This window comes from Telmatherina bonti (assembly GCF_933228915.1).
Source record: "Telmatherina bonti genome assembly, chromosome: 10".
Taxonomy (NCBI): domain Eukaryota; kingdom Metazoa; phylum Chordata; class Actinopteri; order Atheriniformes; family Telmatherinidae; genus Telmatherina; species Telmatherina bonti.
The window spans coordinates 8,078,647-8,097,075 of record NC_136628.1 but is presented as its reverse complement, the minus strand read 5'-3'; the positions used below and the strand labels follow the sequence as shown (position 1 = coordinate 8,097,075).

Below are 18,429 nucleotides of genomic sequence, written 5' to 3'. Positions count from 1 at the left end.
TCCATGATGTCGACGTTCACTGACTAGCTAATTGGAAGCAGACAGCATCCTATAATTCCTTTAGAGTAACTCAGCTCTTACTGTCCTGGTTTATCATCAGGCACCGTGAATTAGGTTCGGTGTGACTATTTCCTGAACATGACGTGATAAGATGTATTCTTATTTAAACTTTGTGCTGCTTCATCTGTTGTGAAGCAAGACGGAGGGCAGCGGACAAAACGCAAACAGGAAACAAAGTCAAGACAATGCTATCTGTCCGGCAGCTGCTGTTTCTGCAGAAAGTAACAGAAACAGCTTATTTACTCAGCCTGCTTTGAAGCCTTTCCAAGAACATTGTGTGTGTGTGTGTGTGTGTGTGTGTGTGTGTGTGTGTGTGTGTGTGTGTGTGTGTGTGTGTGTGTGTGTGTGTGTGTGTGTGTGTGTGAGTGTTTCTAAAACTGATTCAGTTCAGCTGTTTTATTTTCACAAGCAGGAGATGGATGAGCGAAGTCTTCAGCATATGGCCGGGACATAAACACAAATCCATGCCAAATTTTCTGTTTTATTGGCGGTGCACAAAGGCTGTTGACTGAGGTAAAGTCAAGCTCAAGGCAAGAGGAAGTGTTTTCAGTTCTTTTTTCCTGTCAGATAATCTGGATATCTAACATTTGTCATTCTTATCTGCGGTGCTTGTCAGCAGATCAGTTAGACTTTACTTACAGTATTGATATCTGCATCAGTTTTGCATCCTGCCAAGTGAAAAGTCAGCATGTCTACACAAAAACCAGTCAATGTGGAGAAAGACAGGATTACATGGGTCTCTACACATCAGCAAAACACAAAGAAAACGTATGAAAATGATTGTTTCTCCATATAATCCAAACTAAAACAGCTGAGCAGTTTCATGAGATGTTGTTGTTTCTGATTCCTGGGATCGGTTCCAGCTTCCAGAGACCGTAACTGGCCTAAGCGGTAAAGAAAATGGATGGACGTAACTGTTTCTAAGATATATGCCGACTGAAAGGCCATAATCAATAACCCGTAGAAGACGCAGCGTACAGGGAACTGGTCAGTCAGTTTGTGGGATGTGTAAAAACAAGCACCTCACCTGAAACACGAAACAAAACAGGCATGGATTTGTTTAAATGGGATTATAATTGGACGATAATGGATCGGATTGAATTGGATTGTGTCTGGAAGGCTACGTTCAGACTGCAGGGCTCGCTGCTCATATCGGATATTTTCGTGAAATCCAAATTTTTTGAAAGTCCGTTGACATTTCCGATCAAATGTGATCTCCTGTATGAACCTCATGCGCACCAGAAGCGTCCCGCATGTGTAGAAGACATGGCGACGTGCAGTGAGCGTGCGTGTGGCGTCTTTGTGTTTGCAGAAGTAAGTATGGATGTGCAGCAGAGTATTTGTTATTTTAAACGTTTTGTCCAACCGTGAAAGTTAAATAAAAGTTAAAAGTTTCGTCCAACCGTAGCCACAACATTGTGAACGGGTTCGTTTTAAGGAGACGTTTACTGAAGAGGAAAGTACAAGTTTTGGTCATTTTGGCCTTTTGTGGAGCTGTGGCAGCAACAACTGTAGAGAGAAACGTTTGGGTTCGGAGTCGCAGCCAGGATTGGTGGGAGAGTGGTGTCAGCGCATTTACTGATAAAGAGTTCATAAACAACAAACGCAGAATAATGATGTTTGTCGCGTGTCAATGACGCGTCGGTCGGATTAATGCGACCTGACCGTTCAGACTGAAGTCGCATGGCACAAGACCAGATACATATCGGGTTGAGGACCACATATCCAAGCGGCCTGAGTTGCATAAGAAAATATCAGATCTATGTTGTTCAGACTGTTAAGAAAAGATCAGTTACAGGTCGCATAGGAGCAAAAACATCGGATTTAAGTCACTTCAGCCTGTAGTGTGAACGTAGCCTATGAGTATCTTTTGTTGTGATTTTTTTCTGCACAAAAAAGCTTGAATTAAAGGAATTTGGGCCAGATTGAAATCTGGGACGTAAGAGACGTTTACAAATGTTTTAAGTTAAGTTAGCAGAGAAAATGTTCAGTGAAGACAATACAAATAAAATCCCTTCAATAACAAGTAACAGTCATCTTTAGACTTTGTTATTGGATTTAAATATATCTTTTGTTGTTATTCTTTAAAATCATCCGTCCATTTTCTGAACCGCTGACTCCAATCACCAGGCAGAGCCGATCCCAACTTATTAAAATCATAATAAAGTTATTAACCTGTCGTCGGTATCCATTAGACTTCATCACCACCCGGACCGGTAGGGATGAATAAAATACAGTATTCTCATGAAATAGTTTAAAAAAGATAAGTAAAAGTTAAACATTAAAGCATTAAAGAAAGTATTAAGTTATTCCTACTGAATGTTTTTGGGTTAAAACGAATTATGTATCATTAACATTTTCAGCAAATAAAACTGATTCAAGTTCCACAAGTTTAGCTCGTCTAACAAGATCATCATATCAAATTAACAATGTCTGAGTTTAGCTTTTCAATTTGCTGTGCTGCACCCCAGCAATGAACCATGGCTCATAAATTCTGGTTTCCCCACAAAGTTCCCTCAGAAAGTGTGAATGAGTCACAAACAAACAGTCTCCTTCAAAAAGTCCAGTCATTTAAAAGCCTTGTATTTCCAACCCAGCCTGTTTGGTGGATGTTCACTCATCTCCAGCCTTTGTCTTCCCAAGCAGGGCTGAGAAACACTCCTCCTGACCAAAGGGCAGAAAGAAATTAAATCAAGTCAGCTCAAGGTGGAGGAATGCTGCCCTGGCCCCCGTGATAAATGACAGACATGTTGGAGGAAACTCCTGCACTCGTAATCTTTCCTGCAGAGTTTAACTGTCTGTATTTGTTAAGAACGATGCAAACAGACCACACACATTCATTCTCCTGTTGTCTTTCAGCGAAGAGCGGTCTGATCCAGGTCAGTAGACAGCTGTTTGGATTGGAGGATGCTTCATTACTTATTTAAAAAGACTCATCAGTGACTTTATTCTGGATTGTTGAAACATTTCCGTGTGTTTAGTCTGAGCTCATGTCCTGCTTGCATTTATCAGCAGTACAAGTCAACCCAAACCGACAGTCTGCAGCGATGCTAAACTCTTTTCTTCTTTAAAAGCTATTATCACCAGCAACTTCCTCAGGTCCACCTTGCTTAGAACCAGAACTGACTCAATAGTTGGTTTCATAGATTGGAAACATTCATCAGAGGTTTTCCTCCATGTTGACATGAAGCATCACACAGTTGCTGCACATCATGATGAGAATCTCCCGTTCCACCACGTCCCAAAGCTGCTCTGCTGGACTGAGATCTGGTGACTGTGGAGGCCGTTGGAGGACAGTGAACTCATCGTCATGGTGGAGATGATGTGAGCTTTGTGACATGGTGCATCATCCTGCTGGAAGTTTCCATCAGAAGATGCTACACTGTGCTCAGAAAGGGATGGACATGGTCAGCAGCAGGACTCAGGTAGGCTGTGCTGGTTAAACCATGTCATACTGGTACTAAGGGGACCAAAGTGGGACCAGAAAACCTCCCCCCACCATTCCACCAGCAGCAGCCTGAAAAGCGTTGATCCTGACGGCAGGATGGATCCATGTTGTCATGATGTTTCCAGCAGATTCTGATCCTACCATGTGAATGTGGAGCTGAACTGGAGACTCATCAGACCAGCAACGTTTCTCACACAACCATACTGAGATGGTTGTGTGTGAAAATCCCAGTAAACACTCAGACCAACAACCTTACTGTGCTCAAAGTCACTTAAATCTCCATTCTTTCTCGTTCTGATGCTCAGTTTGACCTTCAGCAGGTCAACTTCACCACGCCTGGTGTGAAGGTTTGTGACTTTTGGAAATGTTTTTATACAACTCAGACAGTTTGGATGCATTTAGTTTTATTCATTCATTCATTTTCTAAACTTCTTAATCCAAATCAGGGTCGCGGGGAAGCTGGAGCCTATCCCAGCTGGCTTTGGGCGAAAAGCAGGGTACACCCTGTACACAGCTCGCCAGTCCATCGCAGCGCCACATTTAGTTTCAAATGTTTTTACTTGCTCTGTTAGAACAATGCGTTTCTCTTTTAGAAACAGAATTCTAGTGAAACAACGTGTAGCAGTAGGAAGTATCAAGCATCGGAACAATGGGAAATACCAAGAGACCCAGATAACTTTACAAGCACATGGTTGTATTTTTCTACGTTGAATTTTCATCATAGAAACCTCTTTCAGCAGAAAAATCAGTCTTATTAGTCATGAACCACTTCGCCCGTCAGCAACGCATCGCCTTAAATCAGCCAAAGCTCTAAATACTTGTGGGGTTTGTTGTGGCTCCTACTGGCCAACATAAAACCGTATTTACTGCTGCGTTTCAGCCGTCTGAGCCAGGACTTGTGTTTATTGGGCACTGCGGTGGTGTCAGAGGTTTTTTTGTTTGCTCGGCACACTCGTAAAGCCCTGGCTGCACGCTCTCCGGTGCAGCCCAGACCCACACAGAGCCTTTCTCTCTTCATGTTGAAAGTGATCCGGTGTGCTCCGGGGCTCAGATCCAGCCTGCAGAGTCTGATTGGTTGACCTCAACCTGGAGACATGTGGCTCTGGTTAGGAGCATGCTGACTTATCGTCCCTCCGCCCCACACCCCCACATGCATAATGGTGCTGTAGTCCCAGAGGATGTCACAGTTGGCTTGCTCTGCTGACTCACCTGACTGAGAAATGGCTGCATGAAGCAGTTCCTCACTTCTGAGCTCAGACGAACAAAAAAACTTTCCTTTTTAGGAGAAAAAATCTCAAATACCTGCTTAATTTGTTCCATGTTTCTTAGAGATTTCTGATAGTGGCTGTTTTTATTCACCGATATCTGGTTTACCATATTTGTCCAAGTATTTGTTTCTATGAACCGATGCCAAACAAACAAAAATATGTGGAAAAGTTTACATGACATCGCTTGTATTTACTCATTTTTAGTTAGAGGAGACTTAGCTGAAGAGTTTAATTCATACATTCACCCTCAAATATATTCATACCGTTTATTTAAAGGAAAGGCTTAATTTACAACAGTCACTAAAATACACTACTCACAAAAAGTTAGGGATATTTGGCTTTCAGGTGAAATTTATGGAAAATGCAATATGTTCATGCTACAGTGATATAATATCATAAAAGTAAGACATTTAAGTAGAAGGATGCACTACTGATTTCCTCATCTCAAAAAATTCATTCAACACAAAAGGTAACAACAATGGTAGTTACACCACAACAAAAAATTTGAACATCTCAACATCTCGTCATGTGCCCTTGAGCATCAATTACAGCTTGACAACGACGTCTCATGCTGTTCACAAGGCAACTTATTGCCTGCTGAGGCATGGCATCCCACTCTTCTTGAAGGGCAGCCCTCAGGTCATTGAGGTTCTGGGGTGCAGGGTTTCGAGCCTCTACACGACGGCTCAGCTGATCCCACAGGTTTTCAATGGGATTCAGGTCTGGAGAGAGTGCAGGCCGTTCCATTTGAGGTACACCAGTCTCCAACAGCCGTTCCCTGATGATGCGGCACGATGAGCAGGAGCATTGTCGTCCATGAAGATGAAATTAGGCCTGTGCTGTTCATGTAGGGGCACAATCACTGGATTAATGATGTTATTCAGGTAGTATGGGCTTGTCACTGTACCATTCACAAAGTGTAGGGCAGTTCTGTACCAAGTGGACACCCCTGCCCACACTGTAACACCGCCACCACCAAAAGCTTGCCTGGTGACAACAGTGGCTGATGCATAGCGCTCTCCCTGACGTCTCCAACATCGTTGCCGGCCATCATTTCTGCTCAGTGTGAATCGACTTTCATCAGAGAACAGCACTGAGGCCCACTGGTTCCTCGTCCAGCGTAAATGCTCCCTGGCCCATGCAAGACGATGATGCCTGTGCCTGGTGGTGTGGTCAGGTACCCGTGCAGGTCGTCTAGCACACAGACCACGCTGATGGAAACGGTTTCGAATGGTCTGACGTGACACTTGGGTGCCTCTCACCTCTCTTAAACGTGCCTGGAGTTGAGTGGCATTCATCATTCAGCAAAATTTATTGAAACATTTAACAGTTGGACATGTGCCTTTAAAAGCTTAGAGAAGATCACATTAAGTTCACCTGTACAGGTTTGAATGCATTTTAGGCTTGTTGTGAAATTTCACCCAAAAGCTGAATATCCCTAACTTTTTGTGAATAGTGTAACTGGACTAAAAGGAAGAATCACTAAAAATTTGCTAAATTATAATTTAGTGATTAAAGACGGCCCTGCGATGGACTGGCGAGCTGTCCAGGGTGTACCCTGCCTTTCGCCCAAACACCGCTGGGATAGGCTCCAGCTTCCCTGTGACCCTTCATCGGATTAAGTGGTTAGGATGATGAATGAATTATTGAATAATTTAGTGATACAATACTTTTTTTAAATTGAGTTGAAGAAAAATACAAAACAAACAAACAATTCGGTCCTGGACAAATTAGAGCACTTTTCTGTTGAACAGTGGAACAAAATACCTGTCAACAGGTGCAGAAGTCTGACTGAGAGGAACACCTGACTGGAGCGGAAACATCAAAAGGTTATTCAACTAAATATTAGTTTATGAGTGATGTAATATGTAATACATTATCTTATTTGTTTGCTTTAAAATAAATAAATAAAATTAAAAAAATTATTTTATTCAAATAACATAAAAAATTTAATTTTATTAAATTAAAATAAAATAAATAATAAAAAATATTTTTAATAAAATAAAAAACTAAATATTAACATATATTATTCATCACATTTGTTTGCTTTTTAATAATAATTTCTATTAAACCTTCCAAAATAATGTAATGATTTTCACAAGATTTGTATTTCTATTTCTTTAGTTAATTTCAACTTATTTCACAAGCATCTTTTTTTTCTTCTTTAACGGCAGGGTATGAATACATTTTGTGTAAAAATAAAAAAAAGTATAAATAAATACAAATAATTTCCAATATTGTATTTTGATGTCGATATCGGCCGATATTATCGGTATACTGATAAAATTGGACATCTGTAATGTTTCTACCCAGATAAGTCCAAATAAACCAAATTGTAACCAAATTGATCAGGGTCGTTAACAACTACACAGTGTGAGCTGGAGTCATAAAAATCCAGATGAGGATGTGCGATTTGTAGAATTACAAGGTTTACAACCACTGATCAATCATTTTCAAAGACTTCAAACTGCTGAGAAGAGCCTTGGTCAGGGAAGTCAGTCCATTGGTGTTGGTTGTGTAACACCTTCAGAGCCTCAGGAGGGCTGGGATTGGCTAAGACCAAGGAGGAAGCCAGGTTTAAAACAAAGGTGTGAAACACCAGGACTAATACACACATCTAATAACATCATCTCTGGACGGAGAGCAGGGGACACCTGGGGAACATAAGGATGATGCCAGACTTTTATGTGCTGGATAAACCTCTGAACATATACTTTACTAATTAACACAAACATCTTATCAGCCAATCACATGGCAGCAACTCATGACATCTAGTCATCTAGATGAGGTGAAGACGACCCGCTGAAGCTCAATCTGAGCATCAGGATGGGGAAGGAAGGAGAAAACAGTCACTTTGAGCGTGGTGTGGTTGTTAATGTGATACATCGATTAAAAAGAAGTGGGTTTTCCAGCTTTATAAATGTTTGTCTGATTCCGTACGAAGGTGGCAGGACTTCAGCTGGAAAAGTCAAATGTGTTTTGTACGACACCAAAGCAAAAGGTACGTCTTGCCGTGGATGTTTGAGGTTGTGAAGGTGGGAGGCTGGACCAGGAGGTGGGACCAGGAGGCTGGACCAGGAGGCTGGACCTGGACTCGGGACCAGGAGGCTGGACCAGGAGGCTGGACCAGGAGGCTGGACCTGGACTCGGGACCAGGAGGTGGGACCAGGAGGCGGTCCCAGAGGCCGGACCAGGAGGCTGGACCAGGAGGCCGGACCAGGAGGCTGGTCCAGGCGGCTGGACCTGGACTCGGGACCAGGAGGTGGGACCAGGAGGCGGTCCCAGAGGCTGGACCAGGAGGCCGGACCAGGAGGCTGGACAATGGGATATATTGGACGAAATATATATATGGGATATATAAGACGAAACCCTTCTAGCTGGAGTTTCACAAAGTCTTACGTGAACAAAAACACCAATAACTCACACTGTCAATGAATACCTTTTTTTTTTAATAGTTTGACAACAGCAGTCGAGAAGGCAGTTAGCCCCCCCCCACCCCCCCACCCCCAACACACACACACACATACACACACCAAGTGTCTGATTGGATAAACATAGTGAAGATTTAAAGCTGGGGTAGGTAATGTTGGGGAGCTGGCAAGATGTGAAAGTGGCGCCCTGTCTTGGCTCCTCCCCCTGTCTAGACCCCTCCCCCTACCATGGCCCCTACCCCTGTCTTGGCTCCTCCCCTACCCTGGCCCCTCCCCCATCTTGGCTCCTCTCCCTCTGGTTTTGCTCCTTGTGTGATCCAAGGCTTTTTTTCTTACCTCCTCCAGGGAGGTTTTTTTTTTTTTTTCCCAGAGTTTGTTTGTTTGTGTCCAAGATAACTCAAATCCAGTTATGGATGGATTATCATGAAATTTTCAGGAGTTGTTGGAAATGTGAAAAAGAAGAACTGATTTAATTTTGGTGGTGATCCGGATCACCGTTTGGATCCAGGAAGTTTTTAAAAGGCCCTTGCGGAGGTTTGCGCTCCTCGAGTGTTTTTCTCGTTTGCAGATTTTCTCTTTCTCGGCTGTTTAGCAGGAAGAAGCAAACAAACCAAGCCGGGTCGGGAAATCCTCCCTGCATTTTCTCAGCCATGTTTGCCCTCCGAGTTTCTTCTTCACTACTTTGTATTTTCATCCTAACACACTGTTTATATGCAAGGTGTGGCTATCAAGTATGCGCTGCTGGAGGGGGAGGAGGGGAGCCGGGAGAAGAAGCTTAGGAAATATAAGAAATGAATGAGGGGTCTAAGTATTGTTGTGGAAAAAAGTCTGTCAATGACGAGGTTCTGAAGTGAAAAAGATTACTAAGTTTATTAAACAGAAAATAAGAAAGAACAGAATAATACAAACTGCAGTTTGGAGAGACAGTCCAGATGTCCGACGGGGCGGAGAGTCTGAAAATGCTCTGAGTTCCAGACTGAACCATCCTTTTACCCTCGCATAAGGGTGTTAATTGTCTGCCCTAAACCTACTTTATTCTAAACAAGAATGGTTTGTTATTATCTGTAAAACTGTTCACAGGAAGAGTGTTCTAGTTAATCAGATCCCAGATGTCTGAGTGCAGACATGTCAGGGCCTCCACACACAGCTATGTCTGTAAGGAGAATAAGCTGAGTTACATGGTGTCTGTTTAAGATCAGCATGACCTCTTCAGACCTACACAACCATCATCAGAAATGAATATATGCTAAGGATTATAAAATATATGAAAATCTAAGTTAGAACATAACATTTCCACAACAATACGGTACCAGGAGCGGGATTTCTTATTGTTCATGATGTACAAAATGTATAGACTACTATCAGGATGAGGAACCACTTTACTCAGTAAAATAAAAAATGTCTGTGTAAGATTACCTTCCCCAGATTTAAGTGATGGGATCTATTTCGTTTGCAATCCGGCTCAAACAGGGTACTTTTGATTTATTTAAGGACTGAGTCGGATATGTGAAGCCTCTACGACCAGATTTCATTGGGGTCACGTACAGTTAACATTGTGTAAATGTAAATCACACTTTGCAGTTATTCCTTTCCTTTTCAGAATTCTCTGTTCAGATTTCATCTCCTTACATTCTCTCTCTATTTATGTTAGACAAGTGGACACTGAAAGCCACATTGTCATATTCATCTTCCTCTGTGCAACGCTCCACTTCTTCTAAATAATTACAAATAAATGCCACAACAATCGACTCTACATGCATCGGTTCTACATCCTGGACAGGTTGCCAGGCCAACACAGGGAGACTAACGCTCTCACTCCTCAGAAGGATTTACAGTGATCCATCACTTTAACATGCATGTCTTTGGACCCATGCATGCAGGGGAAGAACATGTAAACGCCACGCAGAAAGGCCTGTTAGAACCGGGACACTTCTTGCTGAGGATGACCGCCACACCAGGAGGTCATGTGTTAAATCCAGATGTAATATACACTGCTCAGAAAAATAAAGGGAACACTAAATAATAATATAATAATAAATAAAGGGAACACTCAAGGAACATGTTCTAGATCTGAATGAATGAAATATTTTTATACTTTCTTCTTTCCATAGTTGAATGTGATGACAACAAAATCACACAAAAATTATCAATGAAAATCAAATGTATCAACCCATGGAGGTCTGGATTTGGAGTTATACTCTAAATGAAAGTGGAAAAACACACTACAGGCTGATCCAGCTTTAATGTAATGTCCTTTAAACAAGTCAGAATGAGGCTCAGTAGTGTGTGTGGCCTCCGTGTGCCTGTATGACCTCCCTACAACGCCTGGGCATGCTCCTGATGAGGAGGTGGATGTTCTCCTGAGGGATCTCCTCCCAGACCTGGACTAAAGCATCCGCCAACTCCTGGACAGTCTGTGGTGCAACTTGGCGTTGGTGGATGGAGCGAGACATGATGTCCCAGATGTGCTCAGCTGGATTCAGGTCTGGGGAACGGGCGGGCCAGTCCATAACATCAATGTGTTGCAGGAACTGCTGACACACTCCAGCCACATGAGGTCTAGCATTGTCTTGCATTAGGAGGAACCCAGGGCCAACTGCACCAGCATATGGTCCCACAAGGGGTCTGAGGATCTCATCTCGGTACCTAATGGCAGTCAGGCTACCTCTGGCGAGCACATGGAGGGCTGTGCGGCCCTCCAAAGAAATGCCCCCCCACACCATTACTGACCCACTCCCAAACTGGTCATACTGGAGGAGGTTGCAGGCAGCAGAACGTTCTCCACGGCGTCTCCAGACTCTGTCACGTCTGACACATGTGCTCAGTGTGAACCTGCTTTCATCTGTGAAGAACACAGGGCGCCAGTGGAGAATTTGCCAATCTTGGTGTCCTCTGGCAAATGCCAAACGTCCTGCACAGTGTTGGGCTGGAAGCACAACCCCCACCTGTGGACGTCGGGCCGTCATACCACCCTCATGGAGTCTGTTTCTGACTGTTGGAGCAGACACATGTACATTTGTGGCCTGCTGGAGCTCATTCTGCAGGGCTCTGGCAGTGCTCCTCCTGTTCCTCCTTGCACAAAGGAGGAGGTAGCGGTCCTGCTGCTGGGTTGTTGTCCTCCCACGGCCTCCTCCACGTCTCCTGATGTACTGGCCTGTCTCCTGGTAGCGCCTCCATGCTCTGGACACGACGCTGACAGACACAGCAAACCTTCTTGCCACAGCTGGCATTGATGTGCCATCCTGGATGAGCTGCACTACCTGAGCCACTTGTGTGGGTTGTAGACTCCGTCTCATGCTACCACTAGAGTGAAAGCATCGCCAGCATTCAAAAGGGACCAAAACATCAGAAAGCATCAGAAATAAGAAGTGGTCTGTGGTCACCACCTGCAGAACCACTCCTTTATTGGGTGTGTCTTGCCAACTGCCTATAATTTCCACCTGTTGTCTATTCCATTTGCACAACAGCAGGTGGAACTGATTGTCAATCAGTGTTGCTTCCTAAGTGGACAGTTCCATTTCACAGAAGTGTGGTTGACTTGGAGTTACATCGTGTTGTTTAAGTGCTCCCTTTATGCTTTTGAGCAGTGTAGTTCAAATCCATGTCACGGCAGGTTGTTACATCTGCAACCGTTAAATTATCCACTTCATTGATGCATCATATCATGGCCAGACATGTTTCTGTACTGGGTTCCTACTAAACGGCCAGGTATTGGATTCCCTGCAAAGCGGCATAAACTCCGAATGATTTGTTACTTAAAGACAAATCTGCTCTAATTACAACCCCTGATCTCAATCTGATTTCCTTCTTGTGTTGAGCTGAAATATAAACTTCTATACAGCTGGACCTGTGGTTTATGTGTGGCTATTATCATATTTAAAGATGCTGTTTGAATCTTTTCCTGGACTGCAGTAAAAACATTTATCACATCCAAACAGTGGCCTGCCTACGTTCTCTCTTGTGTAAGACTTCCAATGAAAATGAAACTTTCTTCAAGCAGAAATTTCAGCCACATTTAAGCTGAATTTCTGCTGGATTGCTCCACATGTTTCTGAGTTGTGGGAGTAAACCGGTTTCTGACTCATACGTTGCCATTCCTTCATGTGTAGGGAGGTGAAGGTGACAAATTTCCTACAATCACATCCATCACTGATAAGACCATGTGACCTCAGACATGAAATTACTGGAGGTAAGATTCATAACTCAAACACAAAAAGCACATTAAACTTAATAAAACAAGACAGTCTGGTCCTACTCAGCTGATTTATTGTGCAGATTAGATGATGTATTTAAACTAGTTATCTAGTTTAAAAAGGTAGAAAAGAACTGCAGTTTAAACACACTATGCAAAACAAATGCATATTTCTTGAAATTCTCACGTTTTTTTTCTTGTTTTAAACTTCAGAATATATCTTACAACAAAAGAAAAGGTACATTTCTTCATTCGCTTCTTTACATGACACTTGGCAGTAACTTGTGTTGGACTGAATCTGAACTTCAGGACTCTCTTCTGGTTCCTGCTTCATGTTCCAAACAGAAAAATAGATCTACTCCTGCTTCGCTTCTTCCTCTGCAAACTTAAACCCCCCAAAGTGCTGGAGAGTCTGCAGTCACAAATTCAGTCAAAAGAAAAACAGTTTATCTGCTGAAAAATGGGGAAATTCACTCCAGACAGCTCATCAACACCAATGTAAAATGTTATGAGATGACGCAACCTGGACCCAAATAATCCCAAATACTCAGCATCACGAGGGTAAAAGTCTGCGAGTCCTGCGAGGAGCCGAGCTGAACACTGGAAGGTTGGATGTTTGGAGAGGCGGCTTTCCAAATGTCTGGACTAAAACTAATCCTTTCACCTCGCTCCAACATGCAGCAATAAAAACCACATGTGCTATTGGTTGTAGCAAGGAAAAGAAACTAAAAAAACTCATATTTTACACACACAAGAAAAAAATCCAGCGAGTCTTTGCCTGCTCGGTCTGAGGCCTCAAACAAATCATCCGTCCGCTGGCTCAAAGTGAGAAAGTGCCCCGCCCCTCTCTGGGGGGCGGCTACGGCTGGTCGGGGGGGCTGGCAGCTGTAGCCTCGTCATTGCTGCTGTCCACCTCCTGCTCCATGGGGCTGTCCTCCTCCAGCTGCTGGCTGGTGTAGTTGGTGATCTCCAGGAAGCCGCTGGGCTCCACCACCACGTTGGACTGGCTGGAGTCTGGCAGGATGGAGTACTGAGGGATGACCTGCATCAAGGTTTCAGTCAGTTACGTTTCTCTTAGGTGTCAAAGTAAACAAAGCAAGTTATACAATAATAATCTATCTAAAATGATCACAAGCTTCTGGTGTTTGAGCGTCCATGTTGGTTCTAGGGCTGGGCGATATGACAATATATATCCTTTGGATCAGTGTTTTTCAACCTTTTTTTGATTTGGGTCAAGTGTGTTGCCCATAGATAGGATGTAAAGGCACAGTTAGGAAGAGGAGGGCACCCAGTTTGGGAAAATCAAGGTTGGATCCCCACTTTTGCCAGACAATGTGGTTCTATTGGCTTCCTTAGACAAAGATCTTTAGTAGAGAGGCAGTTCGTAGCCGAATGTAAAGCAGTTGGGATGAAAGTCAGTCAGACTGAGGTTTCATGTGCGCGTCCTTAATGTCTGATTTTAAACTGTAAAGCACTTTGAGTTACATATTTTATGTTGGAAAAGCGCTTCATAAATAAGTTTGATTTGATTTGATTCATGAGCAGTAATGAGGCTGTTTCACTGGTTTGGTGAGGCGAACACAGAGCTGAGACAAAAGGCAAAGCTCTCATTCAACTGGTTTATCTAAGTACCAACCTTCACTGTGGTCACAAGATTTGGGGAGTGAGATCATGGAAACTGTGGCTGAAATGAGTTTCTTCCTGAAGAGATCAGGTGATGCGCTCACACATTCAGCAGGAGACAATGATCCTTTATACTGAAAGGAATCAGCTGACGTGGTTCACAGGATGCATCTACATTTTATCTGTTTGGAAGTTGCTTGGGAAAGGGGATTTTGGGTGTCCCTCCTGAACCCATGGATGGATGGATGGATGGATGGATTGATGGATGGATGAAAAAACTTCAAGGCACAGTTTCAGGGGAAAGATAGTAACACACCTTTAAGAGCTTTAGAAAGACTTGCTGTCAGATTCTGATCCTTTAACCTGGTCAATTCAAGCTTGTTCCACCTGATGAGGTCTTCATTTAATGGTCAGCTCCATTTTAACTGAGAAGGTGCTGTTTCAGAGTCCATAATATGAAATATTGATGTGATACCAAGCTTCAGATTCATTCCACAGTATGTCTATCCACAAATATTTATTTTTTACTAGCTTTTACTGTATTGTATGAATTGTTTTTATAATTGTCAAGCTTTACCAACTCTCGACTATATCAGTATCTTCTGAGAAAATGTTAATATGTTTTGTTTTGTTAAGACATCCCCAACTAACGTCCAATCACTCTGGACCTGGATGATCCAGATACCTTTTTTTTAAGCCCTTCTATTTTGCAGAGGTATAATGTTTGTTACCAGGCCATTTAAAAACTGCCTCCAAAGCCCCAGATGGAAGGGCTGAATGGCCGCTGCTTTGAATCCCGAAAAAAACCCAAAAAACTTTGACCCTCTAAATGTAGGGGTTGAAGAAAGAGAGGAACTAAGTATTCCCCTCAGAGTAGACTTTTTGTCCAATGTACTACATGTAGAAGGTCTATAAAGGAATTAAATTGTTTCTCTCAGACTTACTGTGCAGAATGATGAAAAAAATGTATATTTTAAGTTTTTACAATGATAAATAAAAGAGCCACATAAAGACATTAAATAGATTTACATTATTGGTATGTTTTCACAAAGATTTGTCCATAAAGCAGAAAGAGCAGCAGCTGTGCTTCTTGTCTAAAGTTGCTGATAATATTAAAGAAACACAGATGGTTTTTGTCTGATTTTTTTTTTTAATGTGGCCCCATGAAAAATGCCTGTTCTGCATCCACATTTTATCCAACCTCTTGTCGGAGCCATCTTCAGCCAATAAAAGTCTGTTCGATGTTAACTTGAGTCTTCTCTCTTGCATTTATCCTTTCTCTCTTTCTTTAGCTTACTTTCTCCAGTAATGTCCTCTTGTGGGTTTTTTTTATTTTATTAATGTGATGGTGTGGTCATGGCGTGCTGTCACACTGACCAATGCGTTGATATCCAGTTGCTATGATGTGTTGAAAGTGAAATTTAGCAGTGAAATGATGCAGCGTCCTATAAGAAAAAGTGCTAATGCACAGGTTTTTAGCCTCCGGATGCTGCAGAGCAACAACACCTCCAGGAATCTACATAATAAATGCCTCTGTGGCATCAAAATGAGTCAGATGGGAGGAGGCTGTGTAGGAGGTTTTTTCAGTCCCATCTGTGAGAGGTCTTAGTTAGTCTTCATTTGAACAGGGAGGAAAGGGTAGGAGGGAGGGTTTGGACCTGAATGGAGTGGCTGGGTTTATTCTCAGTGCTTTACAGGGTAGGTAGGGTTGGTGCATGTTCTAGAGCAAGGGTCAACAACTAGATTTGGCCTGGGGGTCAAAAATTTTATGACCAACTAAATAGTGGGACAAAATCACCTCTTCACAGTAGTTATTTTATGTTATTTAATATTATGTCTTTATATGTGAAACTGTGAAACATGCCAAGTATACTGTGTGTGTTATATTTGTAACGTTGTGTGGGCTCTGCTGTCAAGCAGAAGATGAGATGTCAGCATTTAATCTTACAACTGGCAAGGAGCAGCTGCTTTACCCGGTGAACTGAACACCACACCTACACGGGCGTTCAGCTCCAAGAAAACCAGTTATTTTCCGGGTCTTTCCGTCTAGGATTTTTGGTCCTGAGATCGACATGTCTAAAGGTTTAGTAACCGTGTTGTTTCTTCTGTCTGAAAACTTAGAAACAGCTGTTAAACTTTCCGCCTCCAAACCAGCTGAGAGGCTGAGAGGAGCTACAGCTAGCTTCAGTGTGACCTCCCTTCACTTCACCCAGCGGCGGTGACGCAGGCATGAGACTCTACTGTACTCTAGCTGTGTGGTGTTTATCGTTAATGCTTGTAGCAAAACATTGACTGCTAAACAGGGAGTTGATACCCGATGGCAACCACTGTCCTAGAGGAAGGAGACAACAATGATCCTTCCTGCTCCCACTGTGCACTGAAGGACTTTGCTGCTGGAGGTGTTGTGCAACCACACAGTCCTGCAGCTGGTGAGTCTGGGTATGGGGGCTCTTCAGCTTGCAGAGGAAATATGGCCACTGCTAAGCTTTCCTGAACAGTCGTGATGTTGTTGGTTATGATATTTGCAAGTGTGTGCTCTCTGGAGCTGACAACCTCCTCCATATTTAAGGATAATGTACAATCGCTGTACTACATGACCTACTGGTTAACATCTGTCCTGCATTTTTCCTCATCAATGCTGGTGAGAAACACTAAAGTTGTGTCATCTATGAACTTAAAGAAGTCAGCGTCAAGAGCAGGGAGATGAGCACATATTGCAACACGACTGTTGTGAAACGTGCTCATGGAAACTAAATCTGCACACTCCCGTCTTAGTCAACGTGATTGCTAAATGCCGGAGTTAAACTGTGTGTTTGTACAGAAGCCAGATTGTGACAGACAGGCTCAAGCTGTGTGACTTATTACCTTCATAACTTTGTAACAAGAAACTCACCTCAATAACTTCCAGGTCGTCTTTGCTTCTCTGAGCTGTGAGGCCCTGCATGCAGCTGAACTGCTGGGACTTGGCGTGGTGCATGCCAGACCTCGAGCTGCTGATGAACTGGCCCGAGTCCAGTGTGCCCGACACTGTCTGGACCTCCAGTGCTTTCCCCAGAGGCCCACAGTCGCTGGAGGAATCCACCACCATCGGCTCTGTGCTCGGATCGATCTCCGCCTCCATCATGGAGATCTTCAGGATGTCCGACACCGAGGGCTTGTCGCCAGAAGGCCCAGAGCTGGACTCTGGAAGCAGCTTGGCAGCTGCCTCGCCACTGCTGAACACCGGTGATGAGTGGTGGGAGCTGCCAAAGGTAATCTTGGTGACGGTAGCACTCTGTGTGATGATTGGCTGTTGGAGTGAAGATATTTGAAAGGAAAACACACGTTTGTTAGAAGAACGTTTTAATGAAGCGGCTCAGTGCCAAAACAAACGCTACTAAACAATAAGAGTGGAAGAGGGGCTGCAGCCGACGTCAGAACAATCAGAAATCCATTTCCTTTCTTCATTACGGTCAACATGATGCTTCCAGCAGCAAAGCAGGGCAAACATGCCGCTAACGGGAGCATCCACCGCCATTCTCACCTGACTGGACGTCTTCTCGCTGCTGACCGGGTGGTGCGCCTGAAGCGGAGGAGGGTGAGACATGGCTGTGTGTAGGGGTCTATGGTGGGAGGTGGGGGCTTGCTGGAGCTTTGGGAGCTGTGGCGTCACCAGGGCCTTTGTTGGAGTTGTAGGTGATGCAATCTTTGCTGGGGCCGGGGCTGGTGCAGCTGGGGGTCTGTCCATGGGGCTCTGGGTTAAGGCCTGGGGTTTGGGTTGAGTCGGCTCTCGTAGTTTTGGGATTTTCTTCGCCAGAGGAGGAGTGGAGGAGGAAGAGGAAGGCTGGCTGATCTGAGGTTTGCTCTGCAGCTGTGGCAGCGGCGGCGGCTGGACGGGCGCGGAGCTGTGCCGGCTCTGCTCAGCCTCCGCCTGGCTTGAGGGCGCCAGCTGAGCTGCTGCTTGTTTGACGGGTTCTGAAGCTGGTTGGCTGGAACGGTAGAACAAACCAGTCTGGGGATCCAAGGTGTCCCCCTCTACATCGCCCACCTCCAACACGGTCTCAGCTTTACCTTGACTCTCTGAAGCCTGAAAGCAAAGAGAAAAACTGAACAATGTGAACATGCAAAGGTTTGGGCACCCCAGTCGATATTTCAGTCACCATTAACAGCTCAGTTAGGAGGAGATTAAATGACTAAAAAAGACAATAAGTTAAAGACAAGCAGCAACCTCTGGCGGTTAAAAGTGAAGCCTATGCAGAAGTGCATGAAACTGCAGTTCCCCCTTCATCCACTAGGGTCTGGCTCCAAAACAGAGCGAATCCCCATAGACTCCCATGTTAAAAATGTATATTTTAAGTATTTACAATGACAAATAAAAGAGCCACATAAAGACATTAAATATATTTACATTATTGGTATGTTTTCACA

General features: G+C 43.8%; 1 protein-coding gene across 1 annotated transcript in view; it reads right to left on the bottom strand.

Moving 5' to 3' along the window:
* Nucleotides 1-12,482: 12,482 nt before the first annotated feature.
* emsy (EMSY transcriptional repressor, BRCA2 interacting) overlaps nt 12,483-18,429 on the bottom strand; it is a 38,678-nt gene continuing 32,731 nt past the window's right edge. The window contains exons 18-20 of the mRNA XM_079248127.1: nt 17,546-18,088; nt 16,916-17,311; nt 12,483-13,441 (exon numbers count right to left, since the gene is read on the bottom strand). Coding sequence (XP_079104253.1) covers nt 13,259-13,441; nt 16,916-17,311; nt 17,546-18,088 — 1,122 coding nt within the window. The 3' untranslated portion in view covers nt 12,483-13,258. The remainder of the gene's footprint in view (nt 13,442-16,915; nt 17,312-17,545; nt 18,089-18,429) is intronic.